At 49.7% G+C, this 24,183-nt stretch overlaps 5 protein-coding genes across 5 annotated transcripts in view; 3 read left to right on the top strand and 2 right to left on the bottom strand.

Annotated features, from left to right (window-relative positions):
* Window positions 1–9,494, top strand: part of LOC128267418 (breast cancer anti-estrogen resistance protein 1) — a 91,604-nt gene extending 82,110 nt beyond the window's left edge. The window contains exons 4-6 of the mRNA XM_053004250.1: window positions 7,085–7,959; window positions 8,025–8,185; window positions 8,248–9,494. Of these exons, the coding sequence (XP_052860210.1) occupies window positions 7,085–7,959; window positions 8,025–8,185; window positions 8,248–9,215 (2,004 nt within the window). The 3' untranslated portion in view covers window positions 9,216–9,494. The remainder of the gene's footprint in view (window positions 1–7,084; window positions 7,960–8,024; window positions 8,186–8,247) is intronic.
* Window positions 9,495–10,278: 784 nt separating this feature from the next.
* Window positions 10,279–10,937, bottom strand: LOC128268788 (N-alpha-acetyltransferase daf-31). Its single transcript, XM_053006007.1, has one exon. It carries the CDS (start codon window positions 10,935–10,937, stop codon window positions 10,341–10,343), a length of 597 nt encoding a protein of 198 aa, XP_052861967.1. The 3' UTR covers window positions 10,279–10,340.
* Window positions 10,938–10,965: 28 nt separating this feature from the next.
* On the bottom strand, window positions 10,966–11,441 carry LOC128268789 (small integral membrane protein 13). The gene is made up of 2 exons (XM_053006008.1): window positions 11,257–11,441; window positions 10,966–11,156 (listed from the first exon to the last, which is right to left on the bottom strand). Exons 1-2 carry the CDS (start codon window positions 11,333–11,335, stop codon window positions 10,966–10,968), a joined length of 270 nt encoding a protein of 89 aa, XP_052861968.1. The 5' UTR covers window positions 11,336–11,441.
* Window positions 11,442–12,247: 806 nt separating this feature from the next.
* On the top strand, window positions 12,248–13,072 carry LOC128267420 (protein TSSC4). The gene is made up of 2 exons (XM_053004252.1): window positions 12,248–12,498; window positions 12,572–13,072. The coding sequence occupies exons 1-2, from the start codon at window positions 12,253–12,255 to the stop codon at window positions 13,007–13,009; spliced, it is 684 nt and encodes a 227-aa protein (XP_052860212.1). The 5' UTR covers window positions 12,248–12,252; the 3' UTR covers window positions 13,010–13,072.
* A 741-nt stretch (window positions 13,073–13,813) lies between these two features.
* LOC128267419 (uncharacterized) lies at window positions 13,814–22,715 on the top strand. The gene is made up of 3 exons (XM_053004251.1): window positions 13,814–14,087; window positions 20,381–21,003; window positions 21,782–22,715. The coding sequence occupies exons 2-3, from the start codon at window positions 20,651–20,653 to the stop codon at window positions 22,683–22,685; spliced, it is 1,257 nt and encodes a 418-aa protein (XP_052860211.1). The 5' UTR covers window positions 13,814–14,087; window positions 20,381–20,650; the 3' UTR covers window positions 22,686–22,715.
* The last annotated feature ends 1,468 nt before the right edge of the window (window positions 22,716–24,183 follow it).

Genomic DNA, 24,183 nt, shown 5'->3' with positions numbered 1-24,183 from the left:
AATTGATTCCTGGCAAAAGTGTATTTTTTGCGTTGTTTATCTCGTCCCCACCCGTCCAAAAAGGATTTGGCAACCGATCACGTGGACGGATGGCGGAATTGAGTTTCCTCGGGTTCTCCGTGCATAACCGATTGCCCCCGAGATGTTGGCAGTTATTTGAAATAATCGTAAGAGAAGTCAGATTGTTGGTGACTTGCGGTTTTGATGGTCCGGATGGACTGCTAGTTGCGAAAAGTGACGGAAAGATTGTTTGGGGCTTCGATCCGGTTCGTTGCGCACACGTCGCCTAACTTTCTGCCAATGTTCGTGAGGAGAATTCTTATCCAACAGCTTCAAAATAAAAAGTAGAACGCATGCTAGAATGGATATTTAGCATATTTCTACCTCCGACGGGGTTCTATTCGGTCGCGAAGGGGCATAAAAAGAATAGAGAAAATACTTTTTCGCCCAGGGAATGTGAAATCAATTTTCCAAAAACTTTTTATCGACACTTCGATAAGCTTTCCGATCGATGGCTCATGTGGCGCGGATGCTCGGGAAAATGGAAAATTCTTCATTATGCTATGCAAATCATCTTTTGCGTGCCGTGCAGACAAAGATAATGGGAATAAGTTTTACCGTTTCGATTGAACGACTGATTATCATTCTTATCGCGCGGTGTCATTATACAGGCCCTTTCTGGACTCTTACCTAGCTGCGAGTAGCTGAAAACGTATTTCATTGAACCCGTTCCTGAAAGTTCCTAAGGACAAGTACCCTTAACGTCATCTGCTGTCGGCTCGATGAGGTCATAAACATCCATTTAAAGTCCTAGAGCAGCCATGTGCTGCGCACCGCGTCTTGCGGGAAAAAGGGGTGTTTGTCGGTTTTTCTTCTGTTTCCCGGAAAGATGAACGACACCCGAGTGCGCATCCCGGGTCCCGGGCTGAAGCTGAAAAGTTCAGCAAACATTCCAGACGGAGGAACGGCTGCACCGAACGATAGGGGTTCAAAAGTTTCCATCTGCGTCGCGAGCGAATGTCCTTTTCCTGGTCCTTCTTGATTTCTTTCACCGTTTGAGCAGCACTAACGGAAAACGTTATAAGGCGGTGCATTTAAATTCCTTGTAAGAAGCAACGGACCCACCTTTCGGTCTGTGATACGAGATCGTTCCCCGTTTCCAGCCAACACGCCCGCGTTAGCGAAAGTTTATTATTCTACTAACGAGCCAAATATTCTCCCGCTTCATTCCGCTCAGACGCGGAAAACTTTGGCGTGAAGACGCCATCCTCGTTTCCGGTGTTTGGTTTGTTGTGAGTCTCGAGGCTTAACTTTGTCCGGGCCAGAGCTGCGTTTTTGCAACGGGAATGCATCCGGAAACAACGCGGTGGCATATCTTTGCTGCTGCCACATGCTTCGGTTGGAAACAAATAAACCATGCAAGTCTCGTAGGGCTCATGATTCTGCGCGCCTCACAGATGCGCCGCACAAAGGATCTCGACCGAACTTTTGCCAGAAATGGACAACGGCGAACGAATTGTGGATAATCGTTAGCCGTTGGTGCCGCTGTGAGCCACATTTTAATGAAATCCTGGACGTGGAAGAGTTAAGATTGTTGAGTCCCGGTCGAACAAGGCGCGAAGATTACCAAACTTTCCGCATCGTATTGCTTTCCGGCGGGTGGGTGGAATGAACTTACTTCTGCCAACTCTGCTCGCCCTCGAGACACAACAATTTCCCAAGACAACCATTTGAAGCGATAAGCAGTGCCATAAATCATTTATCCATTTAGTACGCCACCGCTGCGCTCAATATCCCGCTCCTTTGTCGTAGCCTGGGCCACGAAAGAAAGAAAGCATTCCGTTCAGCATTTCTCCCTCAAACATCAATTTCCAATATTTATTGCCTTTTCTTATAACGGAGCTTTGAAATGTGTCGGGCTTTTTGTTTGCGGCTGCCGGGGATGCGCGGTGGTAAACCCAACACGATCCTTCCATAATTCTTTTTTCCAATCAAAAGCATATCCAATTCAGGTGGATGATGCAAAATGCATTCTAAACACCAGGATCTTGGAGCCCTGACTACACTCTCCCGGTGGCCAAAATCGGTTATCTAAGCAAATGCATTCTACCATTCGGGGAGCAATCTTGCCTTCGTTTCCATTGGTATGCTCTCGGTATCGTATTTTGTTTCCAATTTTCCAACAGAGCACGGAGAGGTAAACTACAATACCGTTCGGCTTGATTTATCTTGACGTCGAGTCGGAAATGGACACAGGGGACCATGTTCTGTTGGATGCCAAGGAACACACCACAAGTCAAATCCGAGTCCAAATAATTCGGCGCACCTGGGAGGGACTGTAATATTTACTGTTACATATGCTAACCGTAGCTCTGGCTTGGAATTTAAAGAAAAATATGGAAAAGGCATTGTTACAACAGCGTCTTGGTTTCCCATTTAATGCCGTCTGCACAACGTACGAAGCATGGAGCCAAACTAACTTTCCTCCAGTCAACAACCCAATGCTGATCATCTCCGGTAGATGAAAGGCCGGTTCCGATAAGCAGAGCGTGCAAGTAGCAACGTGGTTCGAAACGAAATCCAATTTTCCTCCGACTCAAGACAATTTTAGATGTGTGTGTCATCTGCAACAACTCCCCAAAAATGTGTCTTGCCGGGACGGAACTTTGTTCGAAACGGCTGCAGATGTGGCCGATGACGGGAAGTATGTGGCACCGAAATGTTACTTAATTTATTAGACACACTTTGCTCTTCCCACCCACCGGTGCGATGGTTGCCGTTTGGCCGCTCTCCGGGTTCACTGGCAGATCCTTCCGCGGGTGATTCACGTACTGCCGGATGATGTCGTCTTCGGGGTCGCCGTTCTCTCCTTCGTATTTTACAGAAACCGATTAAATTGGCTGATTGGAAAGCAGTAGTTGATTGATATCGTGCTACTTGCCGGGTTAGTGCGATATTGAGTTCCCCCCGGATGGCAAGGGGGGTTTTGAGAAGATTGATGAGCATCGATGCATCCGATGCACCTCGGAGCGACAAGTAAGAGACGACGTAGAAAATGGCTTAATTCACTGCATCATTTGACAACCCAAAATCGATTACACATCTTCTTATACTTCAGTTTTAAGGGATGAGCATTAAAGGTGAAATAATTGATGAACAGCGCACCGCGCCATTAGCGCATTTTCGTGTAATGATTCGTGTTCGCCTATCGGAGCCGAGTCGGTGAAAAGAAAGGCACGTATCCCTTTTATCCGTCGCTTTCTTGAAAGGAACGAAACGTGATCGTTTCCAACATGTAATGCCATACTTCTAAGCAAAACACCTTCTCGGGCCCGGATTTATGAGTTGTTTGTAGAGGGCAACATTATCCTTTCACTCCCTGTGGGGCCTGTCCTTCATGCCTCACAGGACTCACTCGAATTTTAAGACCAAGGAAGCTGGGGCGGTGTGGGAACACGAACACTCCACAATCCGGAAAGCATTATCCCTTCCCGGTGTGTGAGTGTTTAGTACAATAATAATGAAATTATAATGATACACTTCGGCACACACACAGCGTCTATCCGTGCATCCTTTCGGAACCGCTCGCTCTGCTGGCGCCAGGCTTCGAATTGCGTCGCAAAGCATGGCGCACGTTTGAAGCCGGGCCGGCTGTACCACGGTCGAACGCCCGACTCATTCAAATGTGCTGCCGAGGGAAAGGGTTTTCATGCGCTCCGGAGTCCGGAGAGATGCTTCACAGTAATCGAAATTCCCGTAAACCGTAGAGTCGCCCATCTGTTAGCTGGCATTCGCAAAAAGGGGTGCATCATCCTCATGGGCATCCCTTGGGCGTTGGGAGATAAATTTTCATTCTCCGGAAAAATAAATTAAATACCCATCGTTTTACAATGGAGTGCCATGTTGTCTCTCCCGGGCAAGAATGGGTTCATCGCTCTTCCAACAGGGATTTTGTAGCGTTGTAGAATTGAAATACCGAACACCTTTAACCGAACTTTATTGAAGAATTAATTCCCTTGGAAATAAAAATTCATAATCCAAGTGACTGTCTAGAAAACTCTGCCGAATGAATGCAAAAAAACGCCTTCCCGGTTCATGTCCAGCTTTTTCAGTTGACAGACGGCCTCGACGACCGCTGCAACGGGCCAGACCCGGAACGCACAGACGCCCCGCGAAAAATGTGCGACGGAATTGCGAATGAAAAGCCCTACGAACGGAAGTGGAGACCACGGCGCATCACAAAAACGCGGTCCCATTGAACAGACGTGACACTCACACGGAATTTGTGAAACTGATAGTGCCGCGGGTCCTGCAAAGGAAGCAAAAAATCGGTTCTGTGCGTATCCGTCATGTAGGTTGTACAAAAATTATTTCAACGTTAGCTGCTGGAAAGGAATGTGTGCTGTGTACTTCCGGATGAAGCAATAGGAAACGTCAGTTGCAGAATCTGATGTCGGCCGAAAAAATATTGTATGAACCGCGCCTTTGGCAACGGCATCAATGGCGGCATGGAGCGGCATAAAATAGAGCCACAAAAGCCATAAACCTCGACCGTCAAGGGTGAGTTAGAAAAGAAGCAAGGCACAGTCTTGGTGACGCTGAAGAACAACCGTGCTCTTCTTTTTTGCGGCGATCTCAGACGATCGTAAAAACAATCGAAGCAGAAGTAGCCGCTTTGCGAAGGCTTGATGGAGCATAAAAGAAAAATCAAGGTAGCTGGCTTAACACAATACGGAACTGGGATGATAGTAACTTTTATCGTTTGAATGTGCCGCAACGTTTGTTTACTATCGCTCCATTCACAAACTATTAGGCTGTGAACCAGTACCGAATCGGTTTGATGTAGTAAAATTGACTCTATAAAGCTATTTAACGTTCAAACGGCAGACACTTTACTATCTCTCCTGCGACATTGACTGCAGCATTATTAAATTTTGCACACTCTAATCCTCTTTGGCATTCCCCTTCAACGTGGACACGAACGAAACGGAGCTGCAGTGTAGTGCAATGATTCGATTTTCATCTTGCTGAACATCGTTGACGTTGGAAAGCGATGAAAAGCACCGTCGACGACACCACCGTGCGGCGCCAAAACTGTTCTCACTTGTCTCTGCCCTTCATCATCAAAAATTATGAATCTTCTCCGGTGTTAAAAATGGGAGGACCAACTAACGCGGCTGAGTAGGAAGAAAAGAGAACCTGCGCGCTTGAAAAGCGTTCAGCGGCCGTACGGGGTCGGATGGCGAAGCAATCCACGGCAGTACTGCGACCCTCTTCAGACTCCTTGAGGCAACATTTTAATACGTTACGCCACATTATGGAACTTAGCCAAGGTTTGCCGGCGAAGAACAAAAAAGCAGCAAAATTTAGAGTGGCTAGACTACGGGCAGACACCGGCCACGCCATCACATGCACGTGTCTCTCGCGTTCTAACGCAAAACAGTAACTTCGTGACTATCACGCTGCTGCAGTCGGGGAACCGCGATACGCTGCACTTTGAAGCATTGCTACGGCTTAAGGCAGTATTGTTTCAACGTACTGTAAACTGTCTCAGGGTTTGTAGTCATTAACTTGAGACAGTCGGATGCAGAACGGGTGCAGGGAAACATTTTTAATGTCCTTACTTATAATTACAGGAAACACGCTTTTATTAACTAAGGATATGCGAAACTATAATATGATAAGTAAGCAAACTGACGGAAAGATGGCGCCACTGAACACCAGCTCATCGTATCAGATCCTTTCAGCTTCGCCAAAACATGAAAGAATGATTTTCTTTTATTATCTGATACTGTTTAGAACGAAAACTAAGTTCGAAAAGTTTTGTGGGAAGTACATTTTAATTACTTAACGAACAGTTTGTTAATCATGATGCTGATTGGTTTTAAAAGGACCAAAATCATCGCTTAAAACACATCGAACGACGACGATGACGACGTGATGTGCGCCTGCGTGCGATGTTTTTCCGTTTCCAAGGAATTTTCCCTTTCTTTCGCGTTAAACGGTGCCTGCATTAGTGTGCGTCAAGCGGCAGAAGGATAAAACCGAAATGGACAAACGGGGCGACCGGAAAGAGCAAAAGAGACCGAAATACGTGGAAAACTTTTCACCGTCGTGTGTGAGCCGTCGGTCCCTGTGCACGACGCGGTTTTCCCCATTATCGTAGTAACCGTTTCACGAAGCAGCAATACCGGACCCTGCGGCCATTATACGTGCAAACTTTATTTACAAAGTTTCTGATATTTGAGTTACAAAATATCTGCATACGCAGCTGTGTGAGTAAGTAAAGTAAGTGTTCTTCACTTGGCAGTAATTTGAGAGCAATAATTTTGAATGCGAATGGCAATTATTGACAATCTCTTCAGTTTGCACACGACCGACCGCTTCAGGACGAAGCTCTTGATGGTGACGATGTATTCAACTTTCTTGTTGACGGAAAATGTTATTGATTACAAAACTATGTAAGGATAGTGTCCCGAAACCAAAAAAGGCGAATTCAGAAGTAGGACTGTGAACCAAATAAAAGCAGAGACTTTTCTGCCGATGAGCAATGGAAAATACTACCAAACAGTGCTACATTTAATCCATAGCTAGTAGGCTATGTGTAAATTCCTCCAGTGGCAATTAGTGAGACAAAGTAGACTGTGAAGTTTATTAATGAAAATGGCACGAGTTGCTTCGTGTATAATTTTGATTAAAAGCAAACCAAAAATGATTTTATCGCTCCCACAAGACTGTCGTAATTTTCTACGTTCTACTACAAACCGGCACTTTGGCACGATTCTGCCACCAAGTGGCCAATGTATTATCTAACTCCCTGCGAATCCCTGCCGTCGTCGGTACCATTATGAAAATGCCGTGAAACGTGATACATGGTCGACCACGGCTTGAAACAATTGAATATCAAGCCGCCTTACCTGTCTGTGCCGCCAGTTCTCCGTGAAAGTGTTTTTGGTTTTTGTCCGATTTCGCTTCGCTCCAGCATCGTCGTCACGATAAACGATCGTATTACTGTGGCCCTATTTTTACCTTCGGAATCGGATTTACAGTAATAAAAAGAAATCGCTTTTCCTTTTTGTTGCAGGTTCTCACGCCGCAAAAATGTGGGGACGTTTATCTGTATGATCTGTTGCCGCCATCGTCAACGAGGGGTTCGAGTCCGTACCAGCATTCACTTCAGCAACAGACCTCTTCATCTGACGGACTTGAGACGTACGACGTGCCGAAACCGGCCATCCCGGTGGCTTCATTCGATCCTCATCAGCAACAACCGCATCGAACATCTTGGATCCGACCGCCAACTGGTGGTCATCATTACGGGGCACCGCACGGGCCTCCTCTTCTGCTCCAGCACCAATCGATCCACTCGTCGAACTCATCGTCCTCGCTAAGCTTTCACCATCACCTACAGCACCAGTATCCACACCTCGGGTCACCTCACATCGCGACCGGTGGCTACAGGATGGAGGAATCGTATGACGTCCCGCGTTCTCTGCTCTCACAACAGCAGCACCTCACACCCAGTAGCTCCAACTCTTCGCTACTGATGTCGGAAAGCTTCAGCCTTTCGTCCTCCAACCGATCTTCGCTGGCCAATATGCCGGACTATGACGTACCACGGCGCAATCCCGTCTCCGTCCGGTCAACACCACCTCCACCGAGCGGAATGGGAGCGCCAGGAGTCCCAACCCCGGGAACGCCACTGTCGGCCAGTTTCACTACCAGCCAACACTCGATGTCGATGTCCTCGTTCAGCAGCATGTCCACGTACGACGTTCCCCCGGCGCAGCAGCAGCCAGCGTTTGGTGGCGTCACCAACAACAACACCAACTTCCTATCCTCGAAGGGCCACCAGCTGCTGGCTCATCAGCAATCACCTAAAGAATTGCCACTGGAACTATCTTCCGCACTGGAAACCCTCGCAAGACTACAGAATGAGGCCACCACGGCTGTAACTAGGTAAGAGATTCGCACATTCCCGAGGGCTCAATATGAACTAATGAGTGGGAAATTTCCCCCTTTAGGTTACTATCGTTCGTTTCGCCCAACTGGAGGGTAAAGGAGAAGTTGGATCCGATTCTCATGGATCTGAAGCTGGCGGCCGTACGCTTGAGGACCGCCCTGCACGATCTCGCCGAGTTTGGTGATGGCGCACTCGGAAATGCAACCAAAGCGGAAGACAAAGGTAGAATGCTGCACCGAACCGGTTTATCCGAGTATGGTCTAACGCTCACTTCCACGTTTCAGGTTTGGCACATAAACTAAAACCCTTAGTTAAGGCACTACGAGATGCGGACAAGCTGGTGCACGAAGCATCCCAGAATTTGGACGGCCAGGGCTGGACCCTGGTAACGCTCCAGCGACCGGAAGCGACCCAAAAGCTGCAACAGCAGCTTCCTCCCGACAGTCTCGATCAGCTGATCGCTTGCGCCCAAACGCTCACCGAGGACGTCCGCCAGACGGCGTCCTTCATCCAGGGCAATGCGACCCTTCTCTTCAAACGCTCACCACCAACACCACCCACTTCCTGTCCCACGACCCCGCTGACACCGACTGGATGCAATGCCAATAGTATGACCACTACTGCCACTAGCGGAACGAAACCTCCATCATCAGGGGCCAGCGGCGGTGGTGGTGAATGGCCCGAAGATTACGATTACGTCAGTCTCGAGTCGAAGGAAGCATCCGCAAAGACTAACGCCGAGATACGGGATGCACTGCCGCAGGATTTGAAGAAAAACTTTGAAAACGTAGTTCGCAATGCGGCAGATGCGGCCGCTGCGGCCTGCGCCGAGAAGCCGGAAGCGCTCGATCCCAACGACAAGTCCGTGCTGGTGTACTACGCCTCGCAGACCGTCACGCACATGGGTTACCTGACGCAGGCGATCGACGCATTCCTGCAGACGGTCGAGCACAATCAGCCGCCAAAGTTCTTCCTCGCGTACGGCAAGTTTGTCGTGCTGAGTGCGCACAATCTGGTCAACATCGGGGACATTGTGCACCGCAATGTGTCACGCGAGGCCATCAAAACGCGCGTCCTTGCGTGTGCCGATGCACTGTCCGAGGCGCTTAAAACGTGCGTCGGCAAAACGAAGAAGGCGGCCCAGAACTTCCCCAGTGTGACGGCCGTGCAGGAGATGGTGGACTCGGTGGTCGACATTTCGCATCTGGCGAGCGATCTAAAGATAGCGATGCTGGACGCCGTTCAGCAGTAAACGAGACGCGGCTGAGCAACCAGTCCCCGTATCCCCGAGTCCGATAAGGTCTTAGGACAGTTAAGGAATTTCTGACGAATGCCAAATAGAAATCCGATCAACGCGATCGATCGAAAGCGCCATTTGAAAAGCCCAATCACCAAGACAAGCGCGCGAGAAGACAAACGTTCACCCTTTTGTTTCGTTTGTCGTTCGTTTAAGTTGTACATAATGTATAAATTACATTACGTTTACCTATTTGTTTAGTCGATACATTGCTCTGCACAATCTGCTTCTTGCGACGGGACAAGTGGCAATTGTAGGTTTTCAGTTTTCATTCTGTTCTCATCGCAAAAATCAATTCGTCAACGTTCCAAATTGTATAGACAAATTGCCATTATCATCAACGTCACTAACAGTAGGAAAGATAATCATTAAATCAGTCAAGCATTTGCCAAACCATTATCGACATCGAAAATCCATAAACTAAAATGACGGTATAAGAACCGACCCGCACAAAAGGAAGTAAACATTAGGAACGACTTAAAACCCTCTAGAAGAAGGGATCAATATTTTCTAAAAGTAACGTAAACATTATCAGAGGGCAGAGAGGGAACATGCAGTTTCTACGTTCTGCTACCTCAAAACAAACTCGTCGCAACAAGAGTGGCGAAAAAAGTCAAGTATCAAGTGCAACAAAAGTTCATTCGGACCCCGATCCGGGGTCACAGTCTTCTAGCTTAAGTTAAAAGTTCATTTAGTTAACTTTTCCGACTAAGTTTCAAACGTAAGCCCGCCAGCAAAACTTTCCCCTCGTATCTAATACACAACCCCTTTGATTGAGATCTCCACAAAAACCAGAGGTCAAATCCAAGTCAAATGCCAACCACACACGGGACATTGGGGTCTCGTGCATAGAGGGACAAAAGTATTCAATAAAATAAATTATTCGACCAGAAACTGTGTGAACCACGAGCGGCGGGGTGGAGCCTTCTGCCGCATCCGAAGTGACCGCAGATTTATTGCACACCGGTTTTCTGTTTTGTTTAATAATTTTTCAGAATTTTAATTATCAAAACCCGATCTGTGTTCCGATTGTGGCCGTTTCTTAACGTAAAGATCCCCGCTTGAGCGTCGTGTTCCGGGTTAGCAACAGTGCCCATCGTGCCCGGCATGTCCTCCGGCGCCCGGCCGAGCATGGTGGTCTTTGTGGTTGGTGATGGTGTCACCCGCTTCCTCTCCGTCGACGGCCCCGGGTCGATCCTGATCACTCGCCAGCTCCGAAAGATCTCTTCGCATCGAGTACGCGTCCTCTCCATCGGCGTAGTACTTTGGCTCGATCTCCAGAATTTTGAACTTTAACGAGTTCGTGTACAGATTGAGTGCGGCCCGGTTCGACTTGCGAACGTGCAGTGACACGTAGTGTGCATTGAAGCACTCGACCATTGCCTTCGAGGCCTGGTTCATGAGCTTCTGGGCCAGCCCTAGCCGCCGGTACGATCGTTTCACCGCCAGTGACGTAATGTGGCCGTGGGTGCTCTCCTCACCAGGCTCCGGTTCCTCCATCTTGGCCAGCACGTACCCGACGATGTTGCCCTTGTCATCTTCCGCGACGTAACTTAGCTGTGGCCAAGTGAGACCGTGGTAGAAGTAGTACTTCATCTGATAGTTCTCCGGCAGGCACAGCAGATTACAGTGCTGCATGTTCATCAGATCTTCGGGCTTCGCGCAACGGATATTCATCTTGGGTAGTTTGCGTGTGGTGGCTGCGCTAATCACGTCGTACTCTTCGGGTGCGTATCTTGCTGTCGGCGGTCAGAGTGCTGTTGACCGCTCCAGCTCCTGCTGCCTGATCTTTGCCGGACCCGTGCACCGGAGAGTGTTCGTTCGATTGCGCGATACCGAGCAGCTCGCGGACTAGCTTGAAGCGGGACAGAAACAGCTTCCACACCAGGTACCAGCCTGCGAAGGGGAAAGGAGGGAAACGAATTATAAGCAACAGTTGCCGTAGGGAGCCCCCGAGGATGAGAAAGTGGAAAGTACATCCACGTCCGTGACGGACCTAAACAAACCAAAACGATCACTATGAACAATGAAACCAGCACCGAAAAGGCAGCATTGATACCGTCCTGCACATTCATGATTGCATTGCAGGGGCAGTTTTAAAGGGACACGACACAACGCTATTTCACATAAAGAGTGTGTGGTAAAAACTACGTGCTACGGAACCGCAACCATTCGCGGCCGAATTAAATGTGATGTGGAATCGACGACGAAATGCTGGCGCAGCAAACGAGTCAACAACTGACGGCAGCCTATCTGACATTTGTCCGTGTCACACACACACACACGCCTGTGCGATCGACACACACGATTTGCGGTTTGTTCGTAATCAATCAAAGCACACTGATAGAAACGTGCAAAGGATTACATGCATTGTAAACATGCTGCCCTGTCGCTAAAATTCATAAATATGTTCGCCAACCATTCATTTCACACAACAGTAATCCTTTCCCCGCTCAGGATTCCGAAATATTGAAGTTAGATTGGTGTTTATTTTCGCATGTTTGTCACTAAACGGTGCACTACCTTTGCTTGAAAACGGTAGGCAACGAAACGGATTACTAACACAGTGTGTAAGAATGCAAAACACTTAGGTAAATACTAACTATTTTCGGTAAAATATCGTGCAAAGGGTTAGCAAGAACTTACCTCCCTAACTTTTTCTCACGGGTTTTGACAGCAGGCGGCGAATGCGCAAACCCTGCTTGTTTACATGCGGCTTTGCTACAAGGGCTCACACGGCAAACAAGGACTGTTCGAATGGCAAAATTGTTTTCCTCTCGTTTGATAATCATTGTAAAAAACGTGATCATCAGTTTCGATCCTCAAAAAGGAAGGTTAGGTTTTGTGAAACAATATAACTCAGTCATAAAATCAATCAGCTGAAACATTGAAATTCAATTCACTTTTGGCAACACTTCCTTGGATGACAAGGAGCGAAGACAAGGAATATAAACAAACAGCGGGCAGTGGATCAGTGGAAACAGGCACAAAAATGAGTTTTGAGCAGAAAAAGAACCTTCTTTTCTCGTCGCTCGAATCGGCAGAACAGAGCATCGGATCGGATTCAATTCTTCATCAGGATGGCAAGGCCACCGACTACACTGTGGACCGTTCAGGCCGTCGTCGCCCTACAAAACTGATCAGCGTTGATCGATATCGTGGCCGAGAAAGCATCTTCAAGCGTCCGGCCGCCCCGATAGGCCATTGTCTGAAACGGGCACAGCTTCCGGACTATCAGGTAACGAGTGGCCCCGCGCCGCCTATTCGATTCGCCCCCCGTTGATACCCTTGAGAACGTTCTCCCTTCGAAGCGCAATCCCCACAAGTGGACCAAATACACACTGGAGGACGTGGATACGTCCGAGCGAACCAATACGGCGGCAGCTTTTTCGTTTCTCAAGCAACTCGAAGAACAACGTGATGCGGCCACACAGATTGCTGAGGGGCCTGAAGATGAATCCGCACCGAGGGCAAACATCTGTCAATCTGTGGTACGCTTCAATCGCTCCGTACGACTTAGAGACCGATTAGCCGAAGCGGATGAACCACAAGAGACGCCGGTCGAAGACAAACCTCAACAAAACGGACGGCGAGTTCTGATGCCAGAGTATGTGGTGGGACAGAAGGCTCCTAAGCGCGCCAAGCGAACACTGGCGAAGCACGCACCATCTGCTGAGGGCAGAGGAAAGGAAATGCAACTGGAACATTTGATGGAAGAAAATGAGGATGATGATGATGAAGAGAATTAAAACCGTAATGCACAGTGCTTTTGAAAAATTACTTTTAAACTGTATTTAGAGTAAAATAAATATAATTCCTATAATGAAAAATGGAATGGTACAAAAGAAATGGCATATTGAGAAAATGTTTAAATGTGAAGATTTTCTTCAGTTCTTTAACACCATGAATCACCAGGCTGCTCCATTTGGCCACACCAGTCCTATCGCAACATAAAACCAGTAAACTCGCTAAGCACTGTTTGTCTCGCTCACGCATTAGACACATGCGCTGGAAACGAGTGAAACGCAACTATCTCGTTCGCACACACGCTTCTACTGTTTCGTTCTCGAGCCTCGTCAGAGTGTGTGTGTGTTGGTGCGACCGATCGTTCCCGAGTCCGCAAGATCGCAACAACGAGAAGAAGGACATGTGAAGAATAAATGTGCCGATGTGTGATCAGTGCGTTCGGTGTGTTCGGTGAGTTCGGTCGTACGATCATCAGTAGTTTGTGGCAAGCACCTCTTTTGTCTAAACAAAATTATCGACACAATAACGAGCGTTGGAGCCGCTACTTCCGCGATAAACCGGTTGTGCAGTGCCAAGTCAACCACGGTACGACCACCTGCAACGTTTTTGGGGAACAAAAACTACATCGCGCGTCGTGATTATTCTTGTTCGCCCCATCCACACACCCACGGCGGCGCTGGCTAGGAGATGCGCATGTCCATCCGTCCGTCGGATCAGCTGGCAAAACCTCAGTCGTTCTCTCGGATTCGGCACGCATTATCGAACGTGTGCAGCAACCGAGTGCCAGTGTGTCGACGAAGGTGGAACGGACTGAACGTAAATCCGGGCCCTCAGCTCCCCTTGTGAGAGAGGTGTACGGGGCACAGTTTTGTGTTGTGCCGCTGAAATCGATGCCATTTGCCGGGACTATCTTTACTAATGTGTAATTAGTGTTTCTTCGGCGAGCTCTCGGTCGTCCATAATCTAAAAAGGCGTGTTCCGACGAAACCGAACCGAAATGTGAAAAGCTGCTATTCGTCGCGTGCGGTTGACGGGGATCATCTCGAGTGGCCAGAGTGTGTGCACCAATTATCGGACCAGGTGAGTCACTATTTTTCCACAGGACAAATCCGTCTTTTTTCGTGTTATTACAAAGTTCCCGTTTGTGGTTCTCCGAGAACCGCAAATTGAAAAATCGATTTTTCCGTTACAACGTTCCAAGAAGCGGAGCACCACACAAACACAGCGCAGTGTGTAACAGGATAGGCGTGAGTGCACAGGACCTCTCCCGGGTGGGTGAAGGACGAATGGGGGGTAGCCACCCGAGTATGGCCGCCATCACAACATTGTCCGCTTCGTTTCGTCTCGAGTTCGGGTTTTTCTCTCTGGTTCGGTTTGCGCGGACTCGGATACGCGAAAGACTACTAAAGTAGGTCACCACCACCACCTCCAGTGCTCCCCGTGCGAGGTGTGTGTGTGTGTGTGTGTGCAGAACGACAAGTGGTTTGGCACCGGCCGCACAACACGCCGACGCGTGAAATTGTAAAACTCTTCTAAACCTCGCCCGTGGTCAGGTCGGATAGCAGGCAGGTTAGCCCCAAATGCCAACCCACCGAACTCTTTAGCGCGTCCCTACCTCAACCCAGAACGTGGCACAATGTTTCGGAAGGAACGAAGAGGTCGTCCACTCTGGGATTCCATCTGCGCAGGGAAACGCTCTCGGTCTTGCCGCGAACGTGACGAAATGAACGTGCTTCTGTTTGGGGGGGTGGTCGCCTCAGGTTGCTCTCATCAAGTGGAGCCGGGTGGACCGTATTTTAAACGATGTTAGTCGTCTGCACCGTAACCATAAAAATGGTTTATTTTCACAACAAATATCGCTTGTGAAACATACCGAACGAGATCGCAACATGCGCCGCTAAGCATCTAGTAATCTGTGTTGCTTCGACGGATTCGATGCCGTCGCTATGACAACATGGTGCTGAAAATATGCGCAATTGCCCAACATATGTTTTCGAAACGGGAATTTGGTTCCGACCGACAGATTTCGGTGCTTTTTACCCGACTTATGTAAGCATCTGGCACATGCTGTTTGCAAACAAATACGTTAATTAGAATATACGTTTATGAGTCTTGTCTGAGTATGAGCACAATGATTGTGTTAAAAAGAACTCGCTCTCGATTCTTATTAACCGAGCATCAAATCTGGACGGACATATGGATGGCAAAAAGCAGAACGGGACAGCACAACCAGGGCTCACCGGGCGATGATGCCCGGAGTCGGGACCGATTCCACGAAACTAATTTTAGACCCGCGGGAAGCTGGCCCGCTACGTTGTGTCCCGCGATCGTGCGTAATCGCCTTTCTTCGTGCGTAATCGCCATATCGCAAAGATGATTAATGTTTTTTTTTCGATAATATTTCTCCCACGCTCAAAGGGAAATAAAATACGTCCAAAAATATAAATATTTGCGCATTGCTGTTTTACGGGAGCGGATATGCACGCGCGAAGCACAATCACCAGCAATTCCCAGCCTCCGTTCGTTCGCCTCCAATTCCTTCGGGTCGGGTGTTTATGTCTTACACAGGGGTTTGCAAAAAAGCAATGTCACCATCCGGCTACTGTCGCAGAATGTATTGTGTTAAGCAAAAATGCGATCAAGCCAAGCCAGGACTTGCCATTTGGTATGGTGGACCATTCTCCGGTGCACCGCACTGGTATGTAAACATCGATAATTATGAATGGGTCTCGGAACGGAAGCGCGAAATATGAGTTCCGTTGAGTGTATACAAAACATAGCGAGAGCGGCCAGTGCCATGCACACAGGATTGCCCATTAATGCTGAAGTGAACATGAAACGATTGTTTGCAAATAAAATAATCTAAACATGGCCAGCGAAGCAAACCCCAACGCACACTGGTCAGCGAACGGAAACGGTGCGAAATCGCCAAGAAAATGCCATCAAAAGTGTAACACGAAGCCAATTCCTATCTGATGATTCACCGCCAAATCGGAAAGCTACTTTCCTGAGGGAAGAGAAATGCAAAAAAACGGCCACGGGACGAACGCGAGTACCATTACTCGCGGTGCAATGATGATGCACCGGCGGACTCCGCGGGTGCCGGTCTAGTTCTTCGTGCGGTGCGAAGACGTTACGCCGAGACCTTGACACAAAACGCTTTTATTTTTAGACCTATCCGCGCACCGGTTGGCTGGAAAGACTTGCGGAGCCAATGAGCCGCACATAATTGAGCCCCCCCTCCGGCGTTGAATCTGATGTGTTTGTTCGTCCTTCGCGAGTACGGGAACGTTTATCTATAATGTTTAAACACCAAACCTTCACCAATGTAGCTTCTGTCTCAGCATTGATTATTTGCATTTTGTTTCGCTCGTCAATTCCATCGACAGGCGGCAGGCAGCTATCGGCAGGATTTGCGGCGGAAGCCCGGCACACCGCGGACAGGAAGCAGGTCGGGCGCACCGCGACACGACACGTCCGGAAGCTCGGTAACAAATACCAGTTGAAGCGCATCGTTTCGTCCTTTCGGTTCTGTGGCTCCAGTGTCCTTCGTACCTAAACGTTCTAACATCGCACGACAGCAGCCAGAGCTAGTACACGGCGAACAAATGGCGCATTTTTGTGAGGCCGCAGCTTGCGGAAGTGCACCATCACCGTCCACGGGGCCGTGATATTGAACTTCAAGCCCCAGAGAATCCCTTGAGGCGAGGGTGCAAACACTCACGCAACCCGCGGAAGCCCTTTGCCGTGCCGTCTCATGTACGGCGGGGGTGCTAATCGATGACCAACGGACCGCGGCGCAAACTGCTGCCGCGGTTGTTAGTCTGGCCGCCACCGCACGGGCTAGCCGGCGAGTCGAATTGCTTAACAACATTGTTCGGTGGCGCTTCGATTGCACACATTCGTCTGACGACACGAAATTCCTTATCGTCGTCGCTTATCGTAGCTCGATCTGCATACGCGGCCATTCTAATTCCCCGCGAAACTCGCCGTGCCGTGTGTTTGCTGTATGATAATTGCTCATAAGCTCCTACCGATTCGATCTGCATTTGAGTGGACGCGTGAACAGCGGTGTGATATTAAAGAGCTCAACGCCGCCGTCGCCGCCGCCGCGGTAACTTCCTTTAGTGGTTACCGGCACCGGCCGCGATGGCCCGCAAAGGTGTTGCACGCATCTTGTTAACACTATTGGCACTCTCCTCCGACACCTTCCGTCCCGGTACGCGGGCGGAATCCCGGATATGTTACCACTTAAACAGCCGGCCCATGTGAGGAATGCTTCTAATACAATTAAGAAAAAACGGGCCGCACCCGTTACGCGCACGCCAACCGACGACGACGGCGACGACGAAATGGATTCGATGACGCGCAGGCCAACGTTGCATGCGGCCAAATTGGCAGCGCGCAAACGTGTAAAGTGCACTGACCGTTCATTGCATTCGCGTTCGACAATTCGTCGATTCGCTGCACCCCAAACGTGGATCGAATAATCCGATCGGGAACGAAGCGGTTCCGGTGCCGCGGTTCTCCGTCAATTCTGCGTGCGAATTCTGCACCCAAGGCCATTCATTCGATGCGGGTTTCCAATTTTTCAATTTCATTTTCCGTTTTAGATTGACCGGAGCCGAGTACCAGCATATCCATTCGGAAGACCTTTTTCTCGGTTTTTTCGCACACGGACCACGGTTGGTGGTGGCCAGCATGTGAATCAATTGAAGGAACGGTGCCGCGAACTGCTGCCGCTGCTGGAATTGCATTGTAGCGAAGGAGGAGTTTTGTTCTACTGTTGTGCCCCGGGGGCCCGGTTGGAGTACTGTGTTTGATCTTCATTTAGATAGCAGCGCAAACCCTGCGACGGGGGACCCGACCGATGCCTTCGGGTGTTCGGTGGGGTTAAAGAGTGCTGAGCAAGAGAGCAAACAGTTCCGAAGGTTGAGGATCGTGCTGTGTGCCATTGATCGCGTTGCTGAATACGGACTGGCCGCGCGACACCCCCTCGCGCACGGAAGAAGAGTTTTTGGGGTTGGGTTTGTTGGGCCACACAACGTGGAGTGTGGATTGTTGTCATTCTTGGTCTGGCCGCCACACACACACACACGCGCGCGGCCGGTGTTAACGATGTTTGAGTTTTGATGCCTCACATTCATGACGGTGTTTTTGGCTTGTTATCGCCAAAAATGAGCAACAGCGTGGCTGATGGGTTTATAATCGCAAAAGTAATTTCACCTAGGCGCTGACAGAATATTTCATTAGAAAACTCGGATAAACAGAACGAATATACTTAGCTTCGGGTGGCCACTGGTCACGGAGAGCTTCGGTACCTTAACGGCCGAGGATCATTAATAGCTAATGTGTACCATAAGGGAGAATTGTGTCACGGGTGCCCCGCCGTAGTGATATCGGCTGTCGATGGCCAACAACGTGGCACATTGTTTGTTGGCACATTGTGCTACTACGTCCCTTTATTAAATCTCCAACCGCCGGATCTCTGCTATATATTTAACTCTACTCTTTACGACCTGCCAAGGCGAAGACTTTTATGCTCCTCGCTGCCACATTTGCATATGAAGCGCCGCGCCACCAAGTATCGGCCCTTCCCACAGAACAGAGTGTGGATTAGAATGGCAAAACCCTTCCCCGGACCCTTCCCTCCTTTGGGGTGCTCTGACGCGCTGCTCTGTTTGCTATCATTTACGTGCTAACTTTATGTTGTTTTTAGCCCGCGCGGATCGCTATTGATCGTCCAGCACAGCCCAGCCAACGCGCCTGGTCGATTAGTGATTAGTCAGTTTTTGCACATAATGGCCCTCCCCACTCACTCACTTCCGGTCCGGGTGCTGGGCACGTTTGCAGCAGGAATTGGCGCAAACAAACCTCTAGACCCTTCGCCGCCGCCGACGACGCGCTCTGGTCATCTGGTAGCTTATTTTTACGATTTTGCGCCTCCGCGCAGAACGCAAACACACAGAAGATCGCAAACACAAATGCTGCCTTTCTGCTAAACAGTGCAGATCAGAGGGAAGGCCCCTGGAGAAGAGCGGGCCACATGTGACACGCACGGAACACGCCCGTCACAAGGCCATCGGGGCTTATTTGATTACACTTGAAGAGGCATTATCGGCCCGTCATTAAAATCACCGTAGTGCAGATTGTGGGCCTGTGACGAACGATAAAAGTGCGTGCGAACGCCAGTCACTCGATCAATCACGTGTCTGTCAATGCGGGATCAAGCAGAGTTGGGCGAAAATTTAATTTCCCCATCAAACTGTATCAATTGAATTACTTGCATTAATCCGTAAGCCACAAGAACGCGTTTTGCGATAAGAAACATTGATTTTCGCCACGAACCAAAGAACCCGAAAGAAAGTCTCTCCAACACACGTGTTGGGCCCCTAAACGAAGATCGTTTTCCGGATGTTGAAAGCGCGGTAGCGACGGTATGCGACACTTTGGTGTCGTTCCGGCGGCGGGGGCAAACATGTGTGGCCCCCGCCGTGGTGCAAACAGTGGTGTGTCTGCTGGGCCGCCTTTTAATTGCTTCCAGACGTGCCGCCGCACGCAGCGTGCGGGCCCGGGTCAATCGTAATCTGCCTCAAACAATAAACACTTCCGCGCACCACAAACGACCACCGCGCAATCAGAAGGACCCGGCCAGACCGGGTGTAAGGCGACGATAAGAAGCGAATCGAACCACCGGCGGGGTCAGTGTTCAGTTCAATTAGGTGGGCTGGTAATTTAATAACCAACATTTCAATGTGCGCAATGCGCGCGGAGGTACACAACAGGCGCCATTGGATCCCACCGATGGGGAGATGAGCTTGCACTCTGTTTGTCCTATTTGTTGTAAGCATATTTTGGGTTATCAAACTGCAAACAGGAAGGAAGAGGAAGCCCTTGTGCACGGCGAGTGGAAAAAAATCAGAAAACTTCCTCAAGATTCTAAACTTATCAGGATCGGCTTTTGGCGAGAACACTGTTCGGATTGTTAGCAATCCAAGTTATGTTTCGAGCGTGGCATTTTTCGTGGTTCAATTATGATCGTAAGACATGATCGTATTCGTTCAGTCCTCTGAAGTAACAAGTTTAGTCTTGAACAGCAAGCCTTGCACGATCGCAACTCGCGATGAAACGCACAAAAAGCGGGCCTAACGAAAGGCGAGATATTGGCCGCGGGGCTGTGTGTCGTGTCCCCTGCGCAGTCCTCCTTCACAGTATCGGACTCCAGAATGGACACGCACATTAGCAACCCCGCGTATCGATCCGAATCGGCCTTTATCAGTTTTGGCAAAGCCGAGCCGCGCCGAGTGTGGTGTTTCCGTCGCACGCATTACAGAGCTCTGGATGTTGATGGTCTCTTTTTCTCTCCTTCGCAGCGACAATCAATATCTTTGCGTCCCAGCCTGGAGCCCGCGCAGTTTTTTTTGTCCACCGACCAACAAAACTCTATCCGGGAACCCGAAAGGAACCTCAGTCCATCAGCGGACGTTCCCGGGGACGCATAAAGTGTATCGCGATCCCCGCTCGCGGGTGGCCATCATTAGCGTGTGTGAGGTCACTTCGACGACGACGACGCCGCCGCCGACGCCGGAATCCGGGACTTTCCCGCAAAACGGGCACACAGATTAGCAGCGCGATAGAGCGCGATGGTGCTGCCGTTTAATACCACCACCGAGAGCAATGGCCGGGCAGCTGCTGCAGCTGGACTTCCGCAACCGACGGCCCCACCCATGGCCGCACTAATAACCCCCGAAACGGCCGGAGGACAAATGGAGCAGGACTTCAGCCATCCCGGTGACCACCACGGTGGTGCTTACGAGCAGTTTGTGGATCTGCTCGTGCTGGGCAACAAGGAGAACTATCTCATCCGGGCCGAGCGGAAGGCCATCCTGGACTCGAACACGCTGCTGGCGCAACTCGTGAGCAACACCACCAGCAGCAGTGGCGGCAAGTGTGTGGTGCGCGACGTCGATCGTGTCAATTTTGAGATTTTCGTACGGTAAGTACCGATTTCACCTGTCAGTTAGGCGCCAGTTCGTGTGTGGTCTTGATAACAGTGAAACTTATCTAACGACGACGGCACCCGAAAGTGGTTTAAAGCGGACAAAACCAAAAAGCAGGAGGCGCCGCTTGCACCGGCTGCTGCACCGTTCAGGATCGTTCGCGTACTTGACCGCCGCCCGAGGATCCAATAGTGTCTCCCACGGTCATCGAGTACCGCCAAAGGTGTAGACAAAATCGTGGGTCAGATTAATCAAAAGACCGTCGCTTTTTGCGATAACACTTTAATTGCCTAAACAATTTCCGTCTTCCGTCCTGCCCCTTCGACGCATTGGACGCCGCAGCCCGCAAGCGCCTCTGTTCAATCTTGCGAGATTATTTGATAACGTCCCATTATGCCATGTTGCGTACGGGGCGTGTGGCCGGCCGGAGTTCTTCGGTTTTCGCAATATGGCTTTATATGGTGTGTGCTGCCCCACGGTCGCCACACACAACAGAGTTCGAGGTTCTGTTTTAGTACAACCGCCCGTTCGTCGCCGTGACTCACCGTGCGTGCCCGTGCGGCTCTCTTATCGCGGCCGCCGCGTGGGTGCATCCAAACCAATATAGCGGCGATAGCAGAGCAAAAATAAAGCAAAGCAGCATTTTTAAGGCGTCCACCAACGACGGGATTGCATGTCACAAAACGACGTGCCGATTTTTTGCCAGCGAGTTCTGCTTTGATTGATTGCCCTGTGCGAGTTTTAATGAAAATATGTTTTTTTCCTTTGCAACAGGTATCTCGAGACAAAGTTCGTCAAATTCAGCTCACCAACGCACACGCTCGAGATGCTCGAGCTGGCCACTCGGTTCCAATGCCGCCAGCTGGAGATACACTGCGTGAAAGAGTTGGATCTCAACCTGAGCGTAGACCACGTGCTCGAGGTGTACCGAGCGCTCTGGTTCTACAACTCGATCGCCCCACCAAAGATCCCGCCGACGGAGCGCCAGAAGAAGCGTCGCTGCTGCCCGACCGGGCGCCGGAAGGGCGCCGCGAACGGCAGCGAGGGCCCCCTGACACCCGAAGAGTACTTTGCGGCCCTTCTCGCCAACTGCCTGCAGCTGATCGATATGCACGCCGAGGAGGTACTCTCGCAGAAGGCCATGCTATCGCTGCGCTTCCCGGAGCTGGAGATGATCGTGCGGCGCGATGCCCTTCAGCTATCCTCGGAGACGGTGCTGCTCGATTTGCTGGCCCGCTGGAGTTTGGAGGACTGCAACCGTAAGGGCGTTGATCCGACGGCCGAAAACCGTCGCCGTGCACTGGGGGCCCTCTGCTACGCGCCCCGCTACCTCACGATGACCCGGCGTGAGTTCGAGGGCGCCAAGGAACGCATCGAGCTGCTCGATCCGGTCGAATCGCAGCTGGTCGGTGAACTGATCACCGGCGGGAAGGGCCGCAAACAGGGGGCCAATCTTACGCCGGAACAGCAAGCCCTGGTGCTCCGCTTCCAGGCGGAACGGCCCGCATTCGCCCTCCTTCCGATCCACCTCAGCCAGCGTAGCCATCCGCGTAACTATCCGAAGAAGATGCGCAAAGCGGCCGCGGATGCAGAGCGCGAACCACGGAACGGAGGCGGCGGCTGCTGCGATCGGTTGCTGCTGAACTGCATTTCCGTGTTTGCGTGCATCTTTGGCTAGCGGTGTTGCCTGTAGGGGTGATGAGGCCCCGCGAACAACCCTACAACGGCAACACCCCCAGCGCGCGGCCACCAAAGACTACGTGTGTGTGTGCTAGGCACCATACCGTCAAACCACTGACTTTTAAAATGGTCCACAACGAACCGAGAAATCTCTCCGCCGCTAAAAAAAACGGTTGTCGGAAGGACCGAGGACACACGACGACCGCTTTTTGTGGTTAGTTTTTATTTCGATACAATCATCGTTTAAACGTGAGCGTCTAGCACAATGAGCCAAACGCTGTCCCCGCGTAGGGAACACCTTTTTGGCACTACTGCTAAGTGATTTATTAGGAAAACTTTACGCGGTTATCAACTGACTCTAGAAGCTTATTATTAGTTCCCAATTGCTTTACTGCAATCCCTTGTTATAATGTTGTATTGTGGGAAATTTATCGAAACGATGATAAGAGATGGCACGTTACACCCGGAATACTGAAAAGGTTTTAAAACAGATAATTTTAAATACGAAACAGAATGTGACAGATAGCTACAGCAGACGCACTCTCTCGCTCGTTCACAGCTTCAGCTGCACGCGATTCAATCAAAGGAAACATTTTAACAGTATTTGCGCCACGGAACAAGATGCCGGTTATACCGGCCCCAAAAGCCCGTCGTCCACGTGTCCGCTGGACACAAAAACGGAACGGAATCCACTCACTTTCTGGCTGTGTGTTTCTCATTTGTTCGTGGCAGTAGTGCTGCTGTTGGCGATTTGTTGTTCGAATTCTATTGTTCTTTTATGAAGCCGTTGCCGCGGAGAGCATATTAATGCAACTATTTTTGTTCTTTTCCTCTAGTTTACTTGTTGCATTAGCGACAGAGAAAGGTGTAGCAGCTTAGCGCGTAGCATTCTCTTTTGCTCTCGCTGGTAATCGATATTAGAAGAAAATTCGCTAGAAATGTGTTATAGTGTAATCCGTTTGAGTTTGTGCAAAGTTTAATGTGAACACATTTAAAACATACGTATACATATATATCTGCCTGTTATGTGGAAAAAGCTAAGCACGCGCCAAGGGTAGGCAATTGAACAAGAAAAAAAAAATATTATTCGTGTTTGTAAAACATAAGTTGCCATTTCTGTCGTCCCGTGAAATTGTAACCCGTACAGCAAACCGGTGGAAGCCCAGTGTTTGCTGTGGTTTATGATTAAGATCGACAAAAAATTAACTAGTAAATACCCCGCGCATCATGGTAGGCATTGAACTGCGCGCGCCAGTGTGCAAGAAAAACGTGAACCGTGAAAAGCTCGCGTAGCATTCCGAAAATAGTGTGAAAGAGGGTGTTACAAATGTCCAGCATTGTGCAACCTGTGGCCCCTTGGTTGACCACCGGATACATTAATTTATTATCGTCCAAAGTATGTTCTAGTATTTTGTCGTGCGCTGGGTGGGAGATGATGATGAAACTAACTTCTAACTTAAGGTCTTAGGAACAAAGCATAGAAACAAAAATGAGAG

The sequence above is a fragment of the Anopheles cruzii genome, chromosome 2 (genome assembly GCF_943734635.1).
Source record: "Anopheles cruzii chromosome 2, idAnoCruzAS_RS32_06, whole genome shotgun sequence".
NCBI classification, from domain to species: Eukaryota; Metazoa; Arthropoda; class Insecta; order Diptera; family Culicidae; genus Anopheles; species Anopheles cruzii.
The sequence above is the reverse complement of the archived record's forward strand: the minus strand, read 5'-3'. Positions and strand labels throughout refer to the sequence as shown.